This window comes from Bos mutus, chromosome 1 (assembly GCF_027580195.1).
Source record: "Bos mutus isolate GX-2022 chromosome 1, NWIPB_WYAK_1.1, whole genome shotgun sequence".
NCBI lineage: Eukaryota > Metazoa > Chordata > Mammalia > Artiodactyla > Bovidae > Bos > Bos mutus.
The window spans coordinates 32,882,307-32,896,868 of NC_091617.1; the positions used below are offsets into that span (position 1 = coordinate 32,882,307).

Here is a 14,562-nt window from a genome sequence, read left to right on the forward strand (position 1 = left end):
GTATTTCTAAAGAGTTTCCTGTCTTATTTTGGTCTTTTAGAGAGAATTACTTTGTTCCTAGAGGAGCTGAAGTCTTGACTGTATATATCTACTATTTTCTGGGACCATCTCTTGTACTTGATCAGTTCTACTTTGATTCTACTTGTTTAAATAAAATAGAATAAAAAATAAAACCCTGTTTATAGTAGGAGAGATTGAATACAGATGAGCTTGGAAGCTTTGATTATTTTTTGTTTGTAACTTTATTTCTGAGGAGAGCATGGCAACCTACTCCGGTATTCTTGTCTGGAAAAGACCATGGACAGAGGAACCTGGTGGGCTACAGTTCATGGGGTTGTAAAGAGTCAGACATGACTGAAGTGACTTAGCATGCATGCAGCATGAACTCAACTTCATTTCCACCGTAGATATACATGACACAGAATAGAAATGTTTTCAAATGTAGGCAGAGATTCTTCATTAAGTGTAGACTTCGGCCTTTGTCCTTTTTCATTTGCAAAGTAATTAATTCCCACCAACTCAATCCTTCCTACACAAACCTATATATACCTTTAACCCAGAACTGTTTAAGTTGTTCCATGTTAGTTGTATCAATTATGCTTCCACTACATTTCTATTTATTATAGAGAGTGCTTGATTAAATGTTTCAGGCTATATAAGTTCATTAGACATAAAGGTGAATGTTACAAGTTGCATTTTAAAGTAACATCTCTCACTCATCTGGCATCTTAATCTGTAAAATGTTGGTTTTCTAATTATCTTATCTACCACAAATTTTCTATAGTACAGAAGCACAGCTATAAATGGAGAACTGTCAAAGGTGAAATGAAAATTATCTTTAGGTTAAATTTTCCACATAAAGTAAAGTTATTTTGATTAACAAAATGCCAATTTATGCATGAAGCTGCTTTGGAAGTATGTTTAATAGAGCCCAAAATATTTCACAAAGCTCATAAAACATGTACATGCTAGAATCATGAAACGATCTATGTGTGTGTATGTGTGTCACTCAGAAAAAAATACATTTAATTATATTATTAAAATTGGCCTAATATACAACCCCTATTTTTCAACTTTTTCAGGGAAAATGCATTCATTTAGTATATCACCTATAGTAATGTATTACCGGCATATGCTGGTCATGAGTTAATTTTTTATATATGTAATGGGAATGTTTTATTTAGTTCCTGCAATACCAAAATGTTAAAAGTAATTGGATCACCAGATATTTTAAGTGATCTAAGTGCAGAAATTCAAAGTGTTACTGTAAAATTTATATTATTAATAGAATTAACATTTCTTATGTTATTAAAGCCCAGTGAAGAAGAATGTATATATTTGTGAGTAGAGATTCCATAATTTAAAAACATAACAAATTCATAGGTCAAAATAATATAGTCTGAAGTGGTCTTTCTTGGATCAAGCTTATCATAAAATAGGTATGTATAAAACTTTTTATAAGTTTTAACATTATTTTAAGCATACAAATTAATTTCATAAAAATATGTCAAAAAGGGTCCCCAAATGATATGATCCAGGTATAGTATAGATGTTGGTGTATCTTTTGAAGATAACTTTAAGCCATTTTAATAGAGAATAAAAATTGGATAATAAAATGAGACAAATGATTTGGGCAAGTAAAACCTAATATTGAGAAAATAAATATAAATCATTACTACCTTGTATTTTAAACTTTCAATTTAATAATTAATTCCATTTTATCAAACTCTTTTCCTTTACCTTTTTCTTTTTTTATTAATTGTGGTTGATTTGGGTTTCCGTGGTGGCTCAGATGGTAAAGAATCCACCTGCGCTGTGAGTTTGATCCCTGGGTTGGGAAGATCCCCTGGAGAAGGGCATGGTGACCCACTCCAGTATTCTTGCCTGGAGAATCCCCATGGACAGAGGATCCGGCAGGCTACAATCCATGGGGTGGCAAAGAGTTGTGGACATGACTGAGCAACTAAGCATAGCATGGTTGATTTATCATGTTGTGTTCGTTTCTGTTGTACAGCAAAATGATTCAGTTATACATATATACATATATATATTCTTTTCCATATTTTTATTAGGATTTATATAGGATATTGAATATAGTTCTCTGTGCTGTACAATAGGTTCTCATAGTTTATTCATTCTCTATATGATAGCTTGCATCTGGTAATTCCAGACTCCCTATTCATCCCTTCCTTAACCCCCATTCCCTTGGCAACCACATATCTGTTCTCTATGTCTGTGTCTGTTTCTGTTTTGCAGATAAGTTCATTTGTGTTGTATTTTAGATCCACACATAAGTGTTATCAACTGGGAGATTGGGATTGACATATATACACTGTTGTGTGTAAAATAGATTATCTAGTGGGAAGCTGCTGTACCGCACAGGGAGCTCAAGTCAGTGCTCTGTGATGACCTAGATAGACGGGATGGGGGAGTGGGGGTGGGGTCCACTAGAGAGGGGATGCATGTATACATATAGCCAATTCACTTCATTTTAAAGCAGAAACACAACATTGCAAAGCAATTATTCATTGAAAAAATAGATATGTCTATTTTTAAAAGATAAAGGCTTATTTTTTTTTCTAATTTTATTTTATTTTTAAACTTTACATAATTGTATTAGTTTTGCCAAATATCAAAATGAATCCGTCACAGGTATACATGTGTTCCCCATCCCGAACCCTCCTCCCTCCTCCCTCCCCATACCATCCCTCTGGGCCGTCCCAGTGCACCAGCCCCAAGCATCCAGCATCGTGCATCGAACCTGGACTGGCAGCTCGTTTCCTACATGATATTTTACATGTTTCATTGCCATTCTCCCAAATCTTCCCAAGGCTTATTTTTTTTAAGAGACTGCCTATTCAAGGTCCCGGTACTTTCAGATTATGCTAGCCCTATTTTCTGAATGAACTACAATACACACAGAGATATTTCTTAGAGAAAAACATACAGTTAGAAAATAGTATAATCTATTGATATATTCAGCTTTATTGTATTAGCTGTTAATATATCAGCAGAGATGGTTTTCACTCTCTGGGTTCACAGACTTTTTTTTTTTTTCTTTTAAATCAATAGGCTTTATTCTTTAAAGCAGATTTTGTTTAACAGAAAGATTGATTGAAAAGCAAAGTTCTCATATACACTGGTATCCCACCTCCTCACAGTTTCTCCTATTATTAACATTTTGCATTATTATAGTACAATTTTTACAGCTGATGAACTAATATTAATAGATTATTATTAACTAAAATTTATAATTTACTTTATTGTTCATTCTTTATGTTGTATTGTTCTTGACCAATGTATAATGCCATGTCGCCATATTTACAATATCATAGAAAATAACTTCACTGTCCTTAAAACCCTGTGCTTTACTTCTTGATTGCTCTTTTGCTCCCCCAGATTCCCTGATAATCATTGATATTTTAATTGACAGTGGTTTTGCTTTTTTCTAGGATTTAACTTAGTTGGAATTATATAGGATATAACTTTTACAGACTGTCCTCTTTCATTTAGCAATATGCATTTAAGATTCCAGTATATCTTCTTGTGACTTGATAGCACATTTCTTCTTACTGCTGAATAATATTTCACTGTCTGTATGCACTAGTGTTTCTTTATCCATTTGCCTACTAAAGGATATCTTGAAAAAGTGAAAGTGAAGTCGTTCAGTCATGTCTGACTCTTTGTGACCCCATGGAGTATAGCCTATCAGGTTTCTTTGTCCATGGGATTTTCCAGGCAAGGATACTGGAGTGGATTGCTATTTCCTTCTCTAGGAGATCTTCCCAACCCAGGGATCGGTTACTTCTAATTTCTGGCAATTATGAAAATAACTACTACATATATTCATAAGTAACATAAACATAAATTTTCAATCCCTTTGAGTAAAGTTATTTGAATTTTAATTAAAACACATTTTAGTGAAAGAGAAATAAATTAAGTGAATATAAAAAGTAATACGTTTACCTTGTACTACATACATGATATTATGGGAAGGCGTGCTTAGTTTTCAGGAAGCTGCAAACTACTACCTAAAGTAGTTGAACCATTTTGCATTCCCATCAGCAGTGAATGAGAGTTCCTGTTACTCTAACTATTCATCAGCATTTGGTGGTGTAACTCTTTTGAATTTTGTCCCCTCTGTATAGTGTGAGGGTTTCCCAGATGATTCTGTGGGTGAAAGAATCCATCTGAAATGCAGGAGATGTCAGTTCAATTTCTGGGTCAGGAAGATCCCTTGGAGGAGGGCACAGCAACCCAGTCCAGTATTCTTGCCTGAAGAATCCCATGAACATGAGGAGACATGCAGGCTAGAGTCCATAGGGTCCCAAAGAGTTAAACACTACTGACTAGACTGAGCACACACACACACACAGGCAAATTATGTGTAGTGGTATCTCATTGTTGTTTAAATTTGCAATTCCATAATGACATTGGATGCTGAGCACCTTTTCTTATGCTTATTTTCCTTTTGTGTATATATTTGTTGAGGTGTCTGCTTAGATCTTTGATGATTTTTTGTTTTTTAATTGGGTTGTTTTGTCTTTCTTTTTGTTGAGTTTTAAGAGTTTTTTGTACATCTTGGAAAGCAGTCATGTGTCACATCTTTTCAAAAAATCATTGTTAAAAATAGAAAATCCTTTCCACTGGATCAATATCTTTACTTTGATTCAAATACTGAATCACTCAAATAAAATAGGGGGTATCTTTACTTCTCAAGTTCACAACAATTTAAAATTTTTTGAATAATAATTTAAAAGCTAATCTTTTGTCCATTAATCTGTCTCTTGAAAGTAATTGTGCTTCTTTATAAATGAGACCTGGTAGCTCAGCTGGTAAAAATCCACCTGCAATTCAGGAGACCCTGGTTCAATTCCTGGGTTGGCAAGATCCCCTGGAGAAGGGATAGGCCACCCACTCTGGTATTCTTGGGCTTCCCTTGTAGCTCAGATGGTAAAGAATCTGCCTGCAATGCTGGAGTTCTGGGTTCAATGCCTGGGTTGGGAAGATTCCCTGGAGGAGGGCAAGGCAATCAATTCCGGTATTCTCGCCTGGAGAATCCCCATGGACAGAGGAGCCTGGCAGGCTACAATCCATGGGGTTGCAAAGAGTGGGACACAACTGAGCAACTATGCACACACACATAAACCTAGAATCTTTCAGATAAGTAAAATAAGTAATACTTTAAAAATGTGTGCTTTAAAACATCTTTAATTTTAAAGACGTATGCTAAGTATAATATTTTTTTCCTATAAAAAAAAGCTTAGGGAGGAAACATTACCCTTTAAAGTATCTGCATATTTTGCTTGTCAATAACTACTGAAAAATAATTTGTAGATGAATGACTCTATCCCTATATTTTATATACTCATGCAAAACTTCCTCACTTGATTGCATTTTGAAAGAAGTAAGAAATAACTCATTCATATATTCATCTAACCTTTAAAGAACTCTTCCAACGTAGCAAGCATTTTGTTAGGATCTGACAACACACAATTGACTAGGTTAAGGTCTTAGATTTTGATGTGCAAAATGTGATGAATGAAGAAGACATGTGAAAAAATACATATTTTACTAAGTACAGTGTTTTATAATAGCAGTATATATCCTGAAATAATTTAAATCTAATTATTTACTATTCCCTATCATTCATCTGTATGTATATATAGTAACATATGATAAACATTACATATTATATGCAATAAATATTATATTTCTATATGCATAAATTTACGGTTAATAAATATGATATTGTTAGAGCTGGCTTAGTTCGATGGTTCAAAGACATCTTAAAAACAACATGGAAATTTTTACTTTGCAAAATCTGAGTTTAACATATAGTATAAAGCAAGTGTGAATTAATAATGGTAATAATAATACACTTCTACTAACTCCCTATTTTTTTAGTGTTTAATTGGTACAGTACAATACATTATATCAGTAATTTAAAAACAGAACATCATCCACATCCACAAAGTACTGAAGAAAACGATAAAATATGTGCGTTTTGTGAAGAAGTGGAGCAGGATGAAATGCAGCTCACATTGTACCTAGACTGGAAAATAGATTATTTCCAAAGCAAGCATGGAATTACTGTACAAGTAAACTTTGTTTAAAATATATTCTCTATCTTTTTGAAATGAAAAAGTACAACCAAGAAGAAAATCTACAAATAACCTAAATATGCTGCTGCTGCTAAGTCGCTTCAGTCGTGTCCGACTCTGTGCGACCCCATAGACGGCAGCCCACCAGGCTCCCCCATCCCTGGGGTTCTCCAGGCAAGAACACTGGAGTGGGTTGCCATTTCCTTCTCCAATTCGTGAAAGTGAAAAGTGAAAGTTAAGTCGCTCAGTCATGTCCGACTCTTCGCGACCCCATGGACTGCAGCCTACCAGGCTCCTCTGTCCATGGGATTTTCCAGGCAAGAGTACTGAAGTGGGGTGCCATTGCCTTATCTGAACCTAAATATGGACAGGGGCAAAAAAAAAAAATTCCTTTTTTTTCTTGGCCACACCATGCAGCATGTGGTATTTTATTTCCTGTGACCAGGGATAAACACATGTGCCCTACAGTGGAAGCATGAAGTCCTAACCATTGGACCACCAGGAAAATCACTGTAATTATACTAACTTGGCAAAGACATGCATTGAAAGGCTTGGACTACTAGTCGTATCTGGATTAAAAAAGATAATGGCATAATATATGCATAAATTTGAATGCTGTTTTAGAATATTACTATCTATTGTACATTGTGCTGTTACTGAAAATTTCCCATTTATTTTAATATATAAATACAGAAAAATATATTTACATTGCGGTTGTAATTATTAAATATTTTGAATAAATCCTGGAAACATGATCCTTAAAATTAAATCAGTTTTTGAGATGACTACAGTTTTTTTTGGTCTTTTTTGTTGGCTAACAGATTTCTGAGTAAGAATAGGAATTCTATACTAATTTAAAGATATTTCTAGAATGCTACTGATAATTTGCCAACAGTATTTAATCAGCTTCTTATGGACACAATAAAGTGAGCAATGAAAATATAATAGGAATTGTAATGATAGAGATATTTGTTATTAACTAAAAATCTCATTAAAGCCCAAGTGATTTTATGTCTTTAAAAAAGAATATTTAAGAGTCAGGTTTGGGATAGTAATCACATTATTGTAGTTTTGGTGTGGTAAAATGTAATTTTGAGTACATAGAAAACCTGGTACATTTAAACTGAAATACTGACATTTCATGAAATTATAAACTAGAATTTTGACTAATTCTATAAGAAAAAACTCTTCATAATTGAGTTCTTCCCTTGTCAAAGTCAGATGAGGAGAGAAAATTCGTTTACTTATGTGGTATATACATTAAAAACAAATTGTCATTTGTATAATCATGGAAAGTTGTTATCTAATATTATCTAATGTAGAAAATTAATACCAGGAAAATAATCAGCAGTAGCATATTTAATTAAATTAAATATGTGCTAAGAATAAAAACCAATCTAAGTTTTGTGACATGAACATTTAAGATTAATTCTACACACAAATGCAGACCTCAATAACATTTCAATTAATCACTTTGTTAATATTTTAAACAATGTATTAAAGTGATAAGGAAATAAATTTAATGCGTTTCTTCATTTAATAATTTATTTGTTAAGCACAGATTCTGTATAAAGCACTATGCTAGACACTGAGGATACAGCAATGCCTTTTAAAAATTGCACATGGGTGAAACAGAGAAAATGCAACAGAGATATCTGACCTAATATAAGGCTAATAAATGTTTGTCCACAGAAATGATGTTTGGGTTAAGGTTTAAAAGAGTTCAAAAGGCAAACAGTCCTCCCCAAATGAAGCATTTCATACAATTTATATAAAGTTAAGATGAAACATGTTCATTGAAGTACATGGAAGAAAATATAATTACTGGAATTCAAAGAATGAATTAGGTGTTACAAGGTATGAGAGTAAAGACCTGTGTAGATTAGGAGAGGACTTAAAGGTCATGCTGATTATTTTACTGTTAATCTTAAGACTGAAGACTTAACACAAAAATTGATATCATCAGGTATATGTTTGAGAAAACAATTTTGTCTAGTTCCAGAAGTACGATTTAGAGGTATAAAAAGTTGAGACAGGAGGAGACCATTCACTGATATCGTAGACTAGATGAAAGAAAGATTGTGGAGCTATAAAAATTAAATGAGTAAATTTCAAAATTAATTCAGAGATAGGTTAACCAGACAATGGGGTCCCAAAGAGTAAGACATGACTGAGTGCCTAAGCACAGCACAGCACATTATACGACTTGATTTTGCTAACTTAGAGATTATTTAGTGATCTTCCTAAAAGTTTCATAAAAATACTTGCTAAACATATTATCTGCTTTTACATTTGCCTATAATTCAAATTCCGTATTTTGGATCTAGCAGGAATGTTGAACCATGCTTCAGGGGACTGTTCAGTTCAGTTCAGTTGCTCAGTCATGTCTGACTCTTTGCAACCCCATGAATCCCAGTACGCCAGGCCTCCCTGTCCATCACCAACTCCAGGAGTTCACTCAAACTCACGTCCATCGAGTCAGTGATGCCATCCAGCCATCTTGTCCTCTGTCGTCCCCTTTTCCTCCTGCCCTCAATCCCTCCCAGCATCAGTCTTTTCCAATGAGTCAACTCTTCCCATGAGGTGGCCAAAGTACTGGAGTTTCAGCTTTAGCATCATTCCTTCCAAAGAAATCCCAGGGCTGATCCCTTTTAGAATGGACTGATTGGATCTTCTTGCAGTCCCAGGGACTCGCAAGAGTCTTCTCCAACACCACAGTGCAAAAGCATTAATTCTTTGGCCCTCAGCTTTCTTCACAGTCCAACTCTCACATCCATACATGACTACTGGAAAAACCATAGCCTTGTCTAGACAGACCTTTGTTGGCAAAGTAGTGTCTCTGCTTTTGAATATGCTGTCTAGGTTGGTCATAACTTTCCTTCCAAGGAGTAAGGGTCTTTTAATGCCATGGCTGTAATCACCATCTGCAGGGATTTTGGAACCCCAAAAAATAAAATCTGATACTGTTTCCACTGTTTCCCCATCTATTTCCCATGAAGTGATAGGACCGGATGCCATGATCTTAGTTTTCTGAATGTTGAGCTTTAAGCCAACTTTTTCACTCTCCTCTCTCACTTTCATCAAGAGGCTTTTGAGTTCCTCTTCACTTTCTGCCATAAGGGTGGTGTCATCTGCATATCTGAGGTTATTGATATTTCTCCCAACAGTCTTGATTCCAGCTTGTGTTTCTTCCAGCCCAGCATTTCTCATGATGTACTCTGCATATAAGTTAAATAAGCAGGGTGACAATATACAGCCTTGACGTACTTCTTTTCCTATTAGGAACCAGTCTGTTCCATGTCCAGTTCTAAGTGTTGCTTCCTGACCTGCGTATAGGTTTCTCAAGAGGCAGGTCAGGTGGTCTGGTATTCCCATCTCTTTCAGAATTTCCGCAGTTTATTGTGTGTATGTTGTACAAATTCTCACCTCTAATAAACTGTGCTGTGCTTAGTCATGTCCGAATCTTTGCGACTGCATGGACTGTAGTCCGCCAGGCTCCTCTGTCCATGGGGATTCTCCAGACAAGAATACTAGAGTAGGTTGCCTTGCCCTCCTCCAGGGGATCTTCCCAAATCAGGCATTGAACTGAGGTCTCCCACATTGCAGGTGGATTCTTTACCATCTGAGCCACCAAGGAAGCCCCAGAATACTGGTTGGGTAGCTTCTCCAGGGGGTCTTCCCAACCCAGAAATTGACCCAGGGTCTCCTGCATTGCAGGAAGATTCTTTGCCAGCTGAGCTACCGGAGAAGTGCCTCTGATAAACTACTTAGAATTAAGAGAAATGAAATTGTATTCTGTTTTCCTCTTTTCTAGCAGCTCCTTGCTACTATGTATTTTACCTCACAGAGGAAGATGCTGGGGGGACACTCATATCCTTTTGATACACACCATTCTGGTGCACTGAGTAGACCAGGGGTGCCAGGAAAATAACACCCCCAGAAATCCTCAAGCAATCTCTAATGAGTATTGGTCAATATTCCCTAAATACTCCTCTCCATTATCCATCAAGTGGAATGACTTTGCAGAATGCCCAAATCTGTCTGAGTTCCACAGCAGGACTGAATGCCAAGTGCCTATGGTGTAGTCGGCTCAATAATACATGCTTGATCTACTTCCTTCTATTCTTGTCTTTCCAATCCTCCTGAGGTCACTCCTCATAAAAGAAATATCTCAGGGTATGTTTATAAGGATTTTATATTTGTCAGGATTCTACAGAGAAACAGTACACATTCTGAGAGGTGTAGGCTGAATTGGTGATTTAGAGACCCAGAAGAGCTGATGACTTAGTTCTGATTTTGGGTGGCCTTGGCATGCAGTGGCTTGAAGAAGGGCTTCAGTTCCCAGCCAGGTATTGAGGTTGGGTCACAATGATAAGAGCACAGAACCCTAGCCAATAGACTAGTAGTCAGTGATAAGGCCCTGACCCTTTGACTTAGCAGAAAAAATAATTTCCAAGAAGAGGAAAAGTAGTGAAATAAGTGAAATATTTATTAGGAGGAAAAAGAGTACAGCTGTGTGGATAGACACATGGTGGACTCAGAGAGACAGTTGTGCCCTCATGGTGGTTTCAGTCACTTTATGGGGCCTTTTTTTCCGGGTTTCCTTTTCCAGTCATTTTGATTTGCCTGGTTGTGAGTCTGCATTTGGTGTATCTTAGGAACCTCCCATTTATGGATGCTCCTCTCTTAGCCAAGATGGATTGTAATGAAGAGGCTTATGGGTAGTTGACATCGCTATGAGGTGATACCTCCTCCCTTTTTGACCTCCAAGGAGCTTTTCTGCACTTGTATAGTCATGGAGGTCACCTTGGCTTTGAGAATGAGAAATATATGGTCTTTTTTCTCCTACTTAGGCAGGGCCCAGCCTCCTCCATCATCCTGCGTTTATAGAGTTTCTGCTATTATGGATTTCTGTCCACAAGGGAGAAACTGTTCTGCCTGGATCCCACCTATCTCCTGCCTCAATTCCAGTGTGAGTCCAAAGGTCTAGAGAAACCAGAAGAGATGATGCTATAGTTCTAGTCTGAGAGTCAGTAGGCTCAAGTCCCAGGAAGAGCAGCTATTTCCTTGATCTGCAGAAAGAAAAAGACTGATGTGCAAGCTCAAATGCTGTCAGGAAGAATTCTCTCCTATTTGTGGGAGGGTCAGCCTTAAACCTCATCATTTAAAGAAATAAGATAATGGCATCCAGTTCCATCACTTCATGGCAAATAGATGGGGAAGCAATGGAAACAGTGAAAGACTTTATTTTCTTGGGCTCCAAAATCACTGTAGTTAGTGACTGTAGCCAGGAATTTAAAAGATGCTTGCTCCTTGGAAGAAAAGCTATTACCAACCTAGACAGCATATTCAAAAGCAGAGATATTACTGTGCTGACAAAGGTCTATCTAGTAAAAGCTATGGTTTTCCTATCAGTCATGTACAGATGTGAGAGTTGGACCATAAAGAAGGCTGAGCACTGAAGAATTGATGCTTTTGAATTGTGGTGCTAGAGAAGACTGTTGAGAGTCTCTTGGAATGTAAGGAGATCAAACCAGTTAATCCTAAAGGAATCAATCATGAATATTCATTGGAAGGACTGATGCTAAAGTTGAAACTCCAGTACTTTTGCCACCAAAGTATGTGGTGGCCAAATACTTTGTGAAGAGCTGACTCATTGGAAAAGACCTTGATTCTGGAAAAGACTGAGAGCAAGAGGAGAAGCAGGCAACAGAGGATGAGATATTTGGGTGGCATCATGGACTCAATCCAGTGGATGTAACTTTGAGCAAACTCTGGGAGATAGTGGAGGACAGGAAAGCCTGATGTGGTGCAGTCCATGGGGGTCACAAAGTGCCAGACCTAACTAAGCGACTGAACAACAATAGACTCTTTGTTCTATTCAGGCCTTAATTTCATCAGATAAACTTCACCCATATTATGGAGAGAAATCTGCTTTACTCAGTCTACTGATTGAAATGTTAATTGCTTCCCAAAACACTTAGTAGAACACTCAGAATAATGAATGTTTGGTCAAATATCTGGATACACCATGGGACAGTCAAGTAGATATGTAAAATTAATCATCACAGATACACACAGAGGTACACTTTGCCAACAAAGGTCTTTTAGTCAAAGCTATGGTTTTTCTAGTAGTCATGTATTGATTTGAATGTTGACAATAAAGAAGGCTGAGCACCAAAGAAGTTATGTTTTTGTACTGTGGTGTTGGAGAAGACTCTTGAGAGTCCCCTGGACTGCAAGAAAATCAAATCTATTAATCCTAAAGGAAATCAATCCTGAATATTTTTGGAAGGATTGATGATGAAGCTGAAGCTCCAGTATTTTGGCCACCTGATGTGAAGAGTTGACTCATTAGAAAAGACCCCGATGCTGGGAAGGATTCAAGGCAGAAGGAAAAGGAGAAGGGGAAAACAGAGGATGAGATCAAATCAATTCAGTCACTCAGTCATGTCCGACTCTTTGTGATCCCATGCGCTGCAGAACGCCAGGCTTCCCTGTCCATCACCAACTCCCAGAGCTTACTCAAACTCATGTCCATCAAGTTGGTGATGCCATCCAACCATCTCATCCTCTGCTGTCCCTTTCTTCTCCTGCCTCCAATCTTTCACAGCATCAGGGTCTTTTCAAATGAATCAGCTCTTCGCATCAGGTGGCCAAAGTATTTGAGTTTCAGCTTCAGTGTCAATGCTTTCAATGAATGCTCAGGACTGATTTCCTTTAGGATGGACTGATTGGATCTCCTTGCAATCCAAGGGACTCTCAAGAGTCTTCTCCAACACCACAGTTCAAAGCATCAATTCTTCGGCGCTCAGCTTTCTTTATGGTCCAACTCTTGCATCCATACATGACCACTGGAAAAGCCATAGCCTTGACTAGATGGACCTTTGTCTGTAATGTCTCTGCTTTTTAGTATACTGTCCAGGTTGGTCATAGTTTTTCTTCCAAGAAGCAAGCATTTTTTAATTTCATGGCTGCAGTCACCATCTGCAGTGATTTTGGAACCCAAGAAAATAAAGTCTATCACTGTTTCCATTGTTTCTCCATTTATTTGCCAAGGAGTGATGGGACCAGATGCCATGTTCTTAGTTTTTTGAATGTTGAGTTTTAAGTCAGCTTTTTCACTCTCCTCTTTCACTTTCCTCTTTCTTTTTATAATTTCAGTTCGTTGTTCTCTAAGGGCAAATCTGAATAATACTTTCCCGAATAAGATAAATAACCTAAAAAGTACCCAATTGATTGATACTTATTTAATTGCCATCAAAGTCAGAGTATGGATATAACCTAAGGATAGTTCACAACTAAGGGAAGGGTGAGAATAGCTGTGACTCCACGGAGCATTCATAGCTTATTTTGTTTATTGTTGAGAATATGGAAACAAAAGGAGAGAGTTCCATGCTGACTGGGAGCCACACAAAGCTAGGGCCAGCAATGTCTCATAAAGGAATGAGCCTGATTGATTCCATAATGTAATTATGATGTAAAAACGGTGACTGATTGATTAAAGGACATTACATGACATAACTCAGTGGGTATAAGTTTGAACAAGCTCTGAGAGTTGATGATGGACAGGGAAGGCTGGCATGCTGCAGTCCATGTGGTCACTAAGAGTCAGACACTACTGAGCGACTGAAATGACTGACATGACGTAAAAGTTATAAATATAAAGTCTCAAGGTATTTTTGTATCTTCTTCCACCAAGGATGATTTTATTGTTAAATGGAAATAACTTTCTAACAATTATGTTATAGCATATACAACAAAATTTTAATTTTTATTAATGTTTTAAATAAGTATTTCAGATAATTTACTAACTGTACTTTAAAGCAAACAGTGTGTGGTAAGGGCTGCATCACTGCATTTTCAAAAAGATTCTGCATAATTCTTGTGAGATAGTGGTCTCAAGTTCTTTTAGGGTTTCTTATTGTGAGTCCTTGGTACTCCTGCAACAATAAGAGTGTTGTTATTCAAATGCACATAAATGCATTCAGTCCATAATAATAGTATTCATAGCCATCTATAATAGTTGAAGAAACAATTGCATGAAATGCTTGGTATTCATCTGAACTATTTTGCAATTTCACTTTTAAATTCGGATTTCAGAAATAATACAGCAGTGGTCTTCATAAGATACTCAGATATTTTTGTAAGCTTTTCCTGGACAGGATGGTAGCTTCTTAAACTTCAAACCCTGTTTCACTAAGAGACCTTTTATAAATATATACAATTATAAGAAATGGCTTGAACATACACCCTGATGTACAGTTATTAAATATATAGCTTTACATGTGTTTAATGACCTTTCTTAATATTCCTTTTTTTTTTCTAGATACACCATCAGTTAAGATTATACCATCTACTCCTTTTCCACAAGAAGGACAGCCTTTAATTTTGACTTGTGAATCCAAAGGAAAACCACTGTAAGTGATATAATGAGCAATAATTTTTTTACTTTTTA

General features: G+C 36.6%; 1 protein-coding gene across 2 annotated transcripts in view; it reads left to right on the forward strand.

Annotated features, from left to right (window-relative positions):
* The window catches only part of CADM2 (cell adhesion molecule 2), a 1,271,679-nt gene that overhangs the window by 1,117,024 nt on the left and 140,093 nt on the right, over nt 1–14,562 (forward strand). For both annotated transcript variants that reach the window (XM_070367837.1, XM_070367845.1), the window contains exon 6: nt 14,434–14,524. In XM_070367837.1, the coding sequence (XP_070223938.1) occupies nt 14,434–14,524 (91 nt within the window). The remainder of the gene's footprint in view (nt 1–14,433; nt 14,525–14,562) is intronic.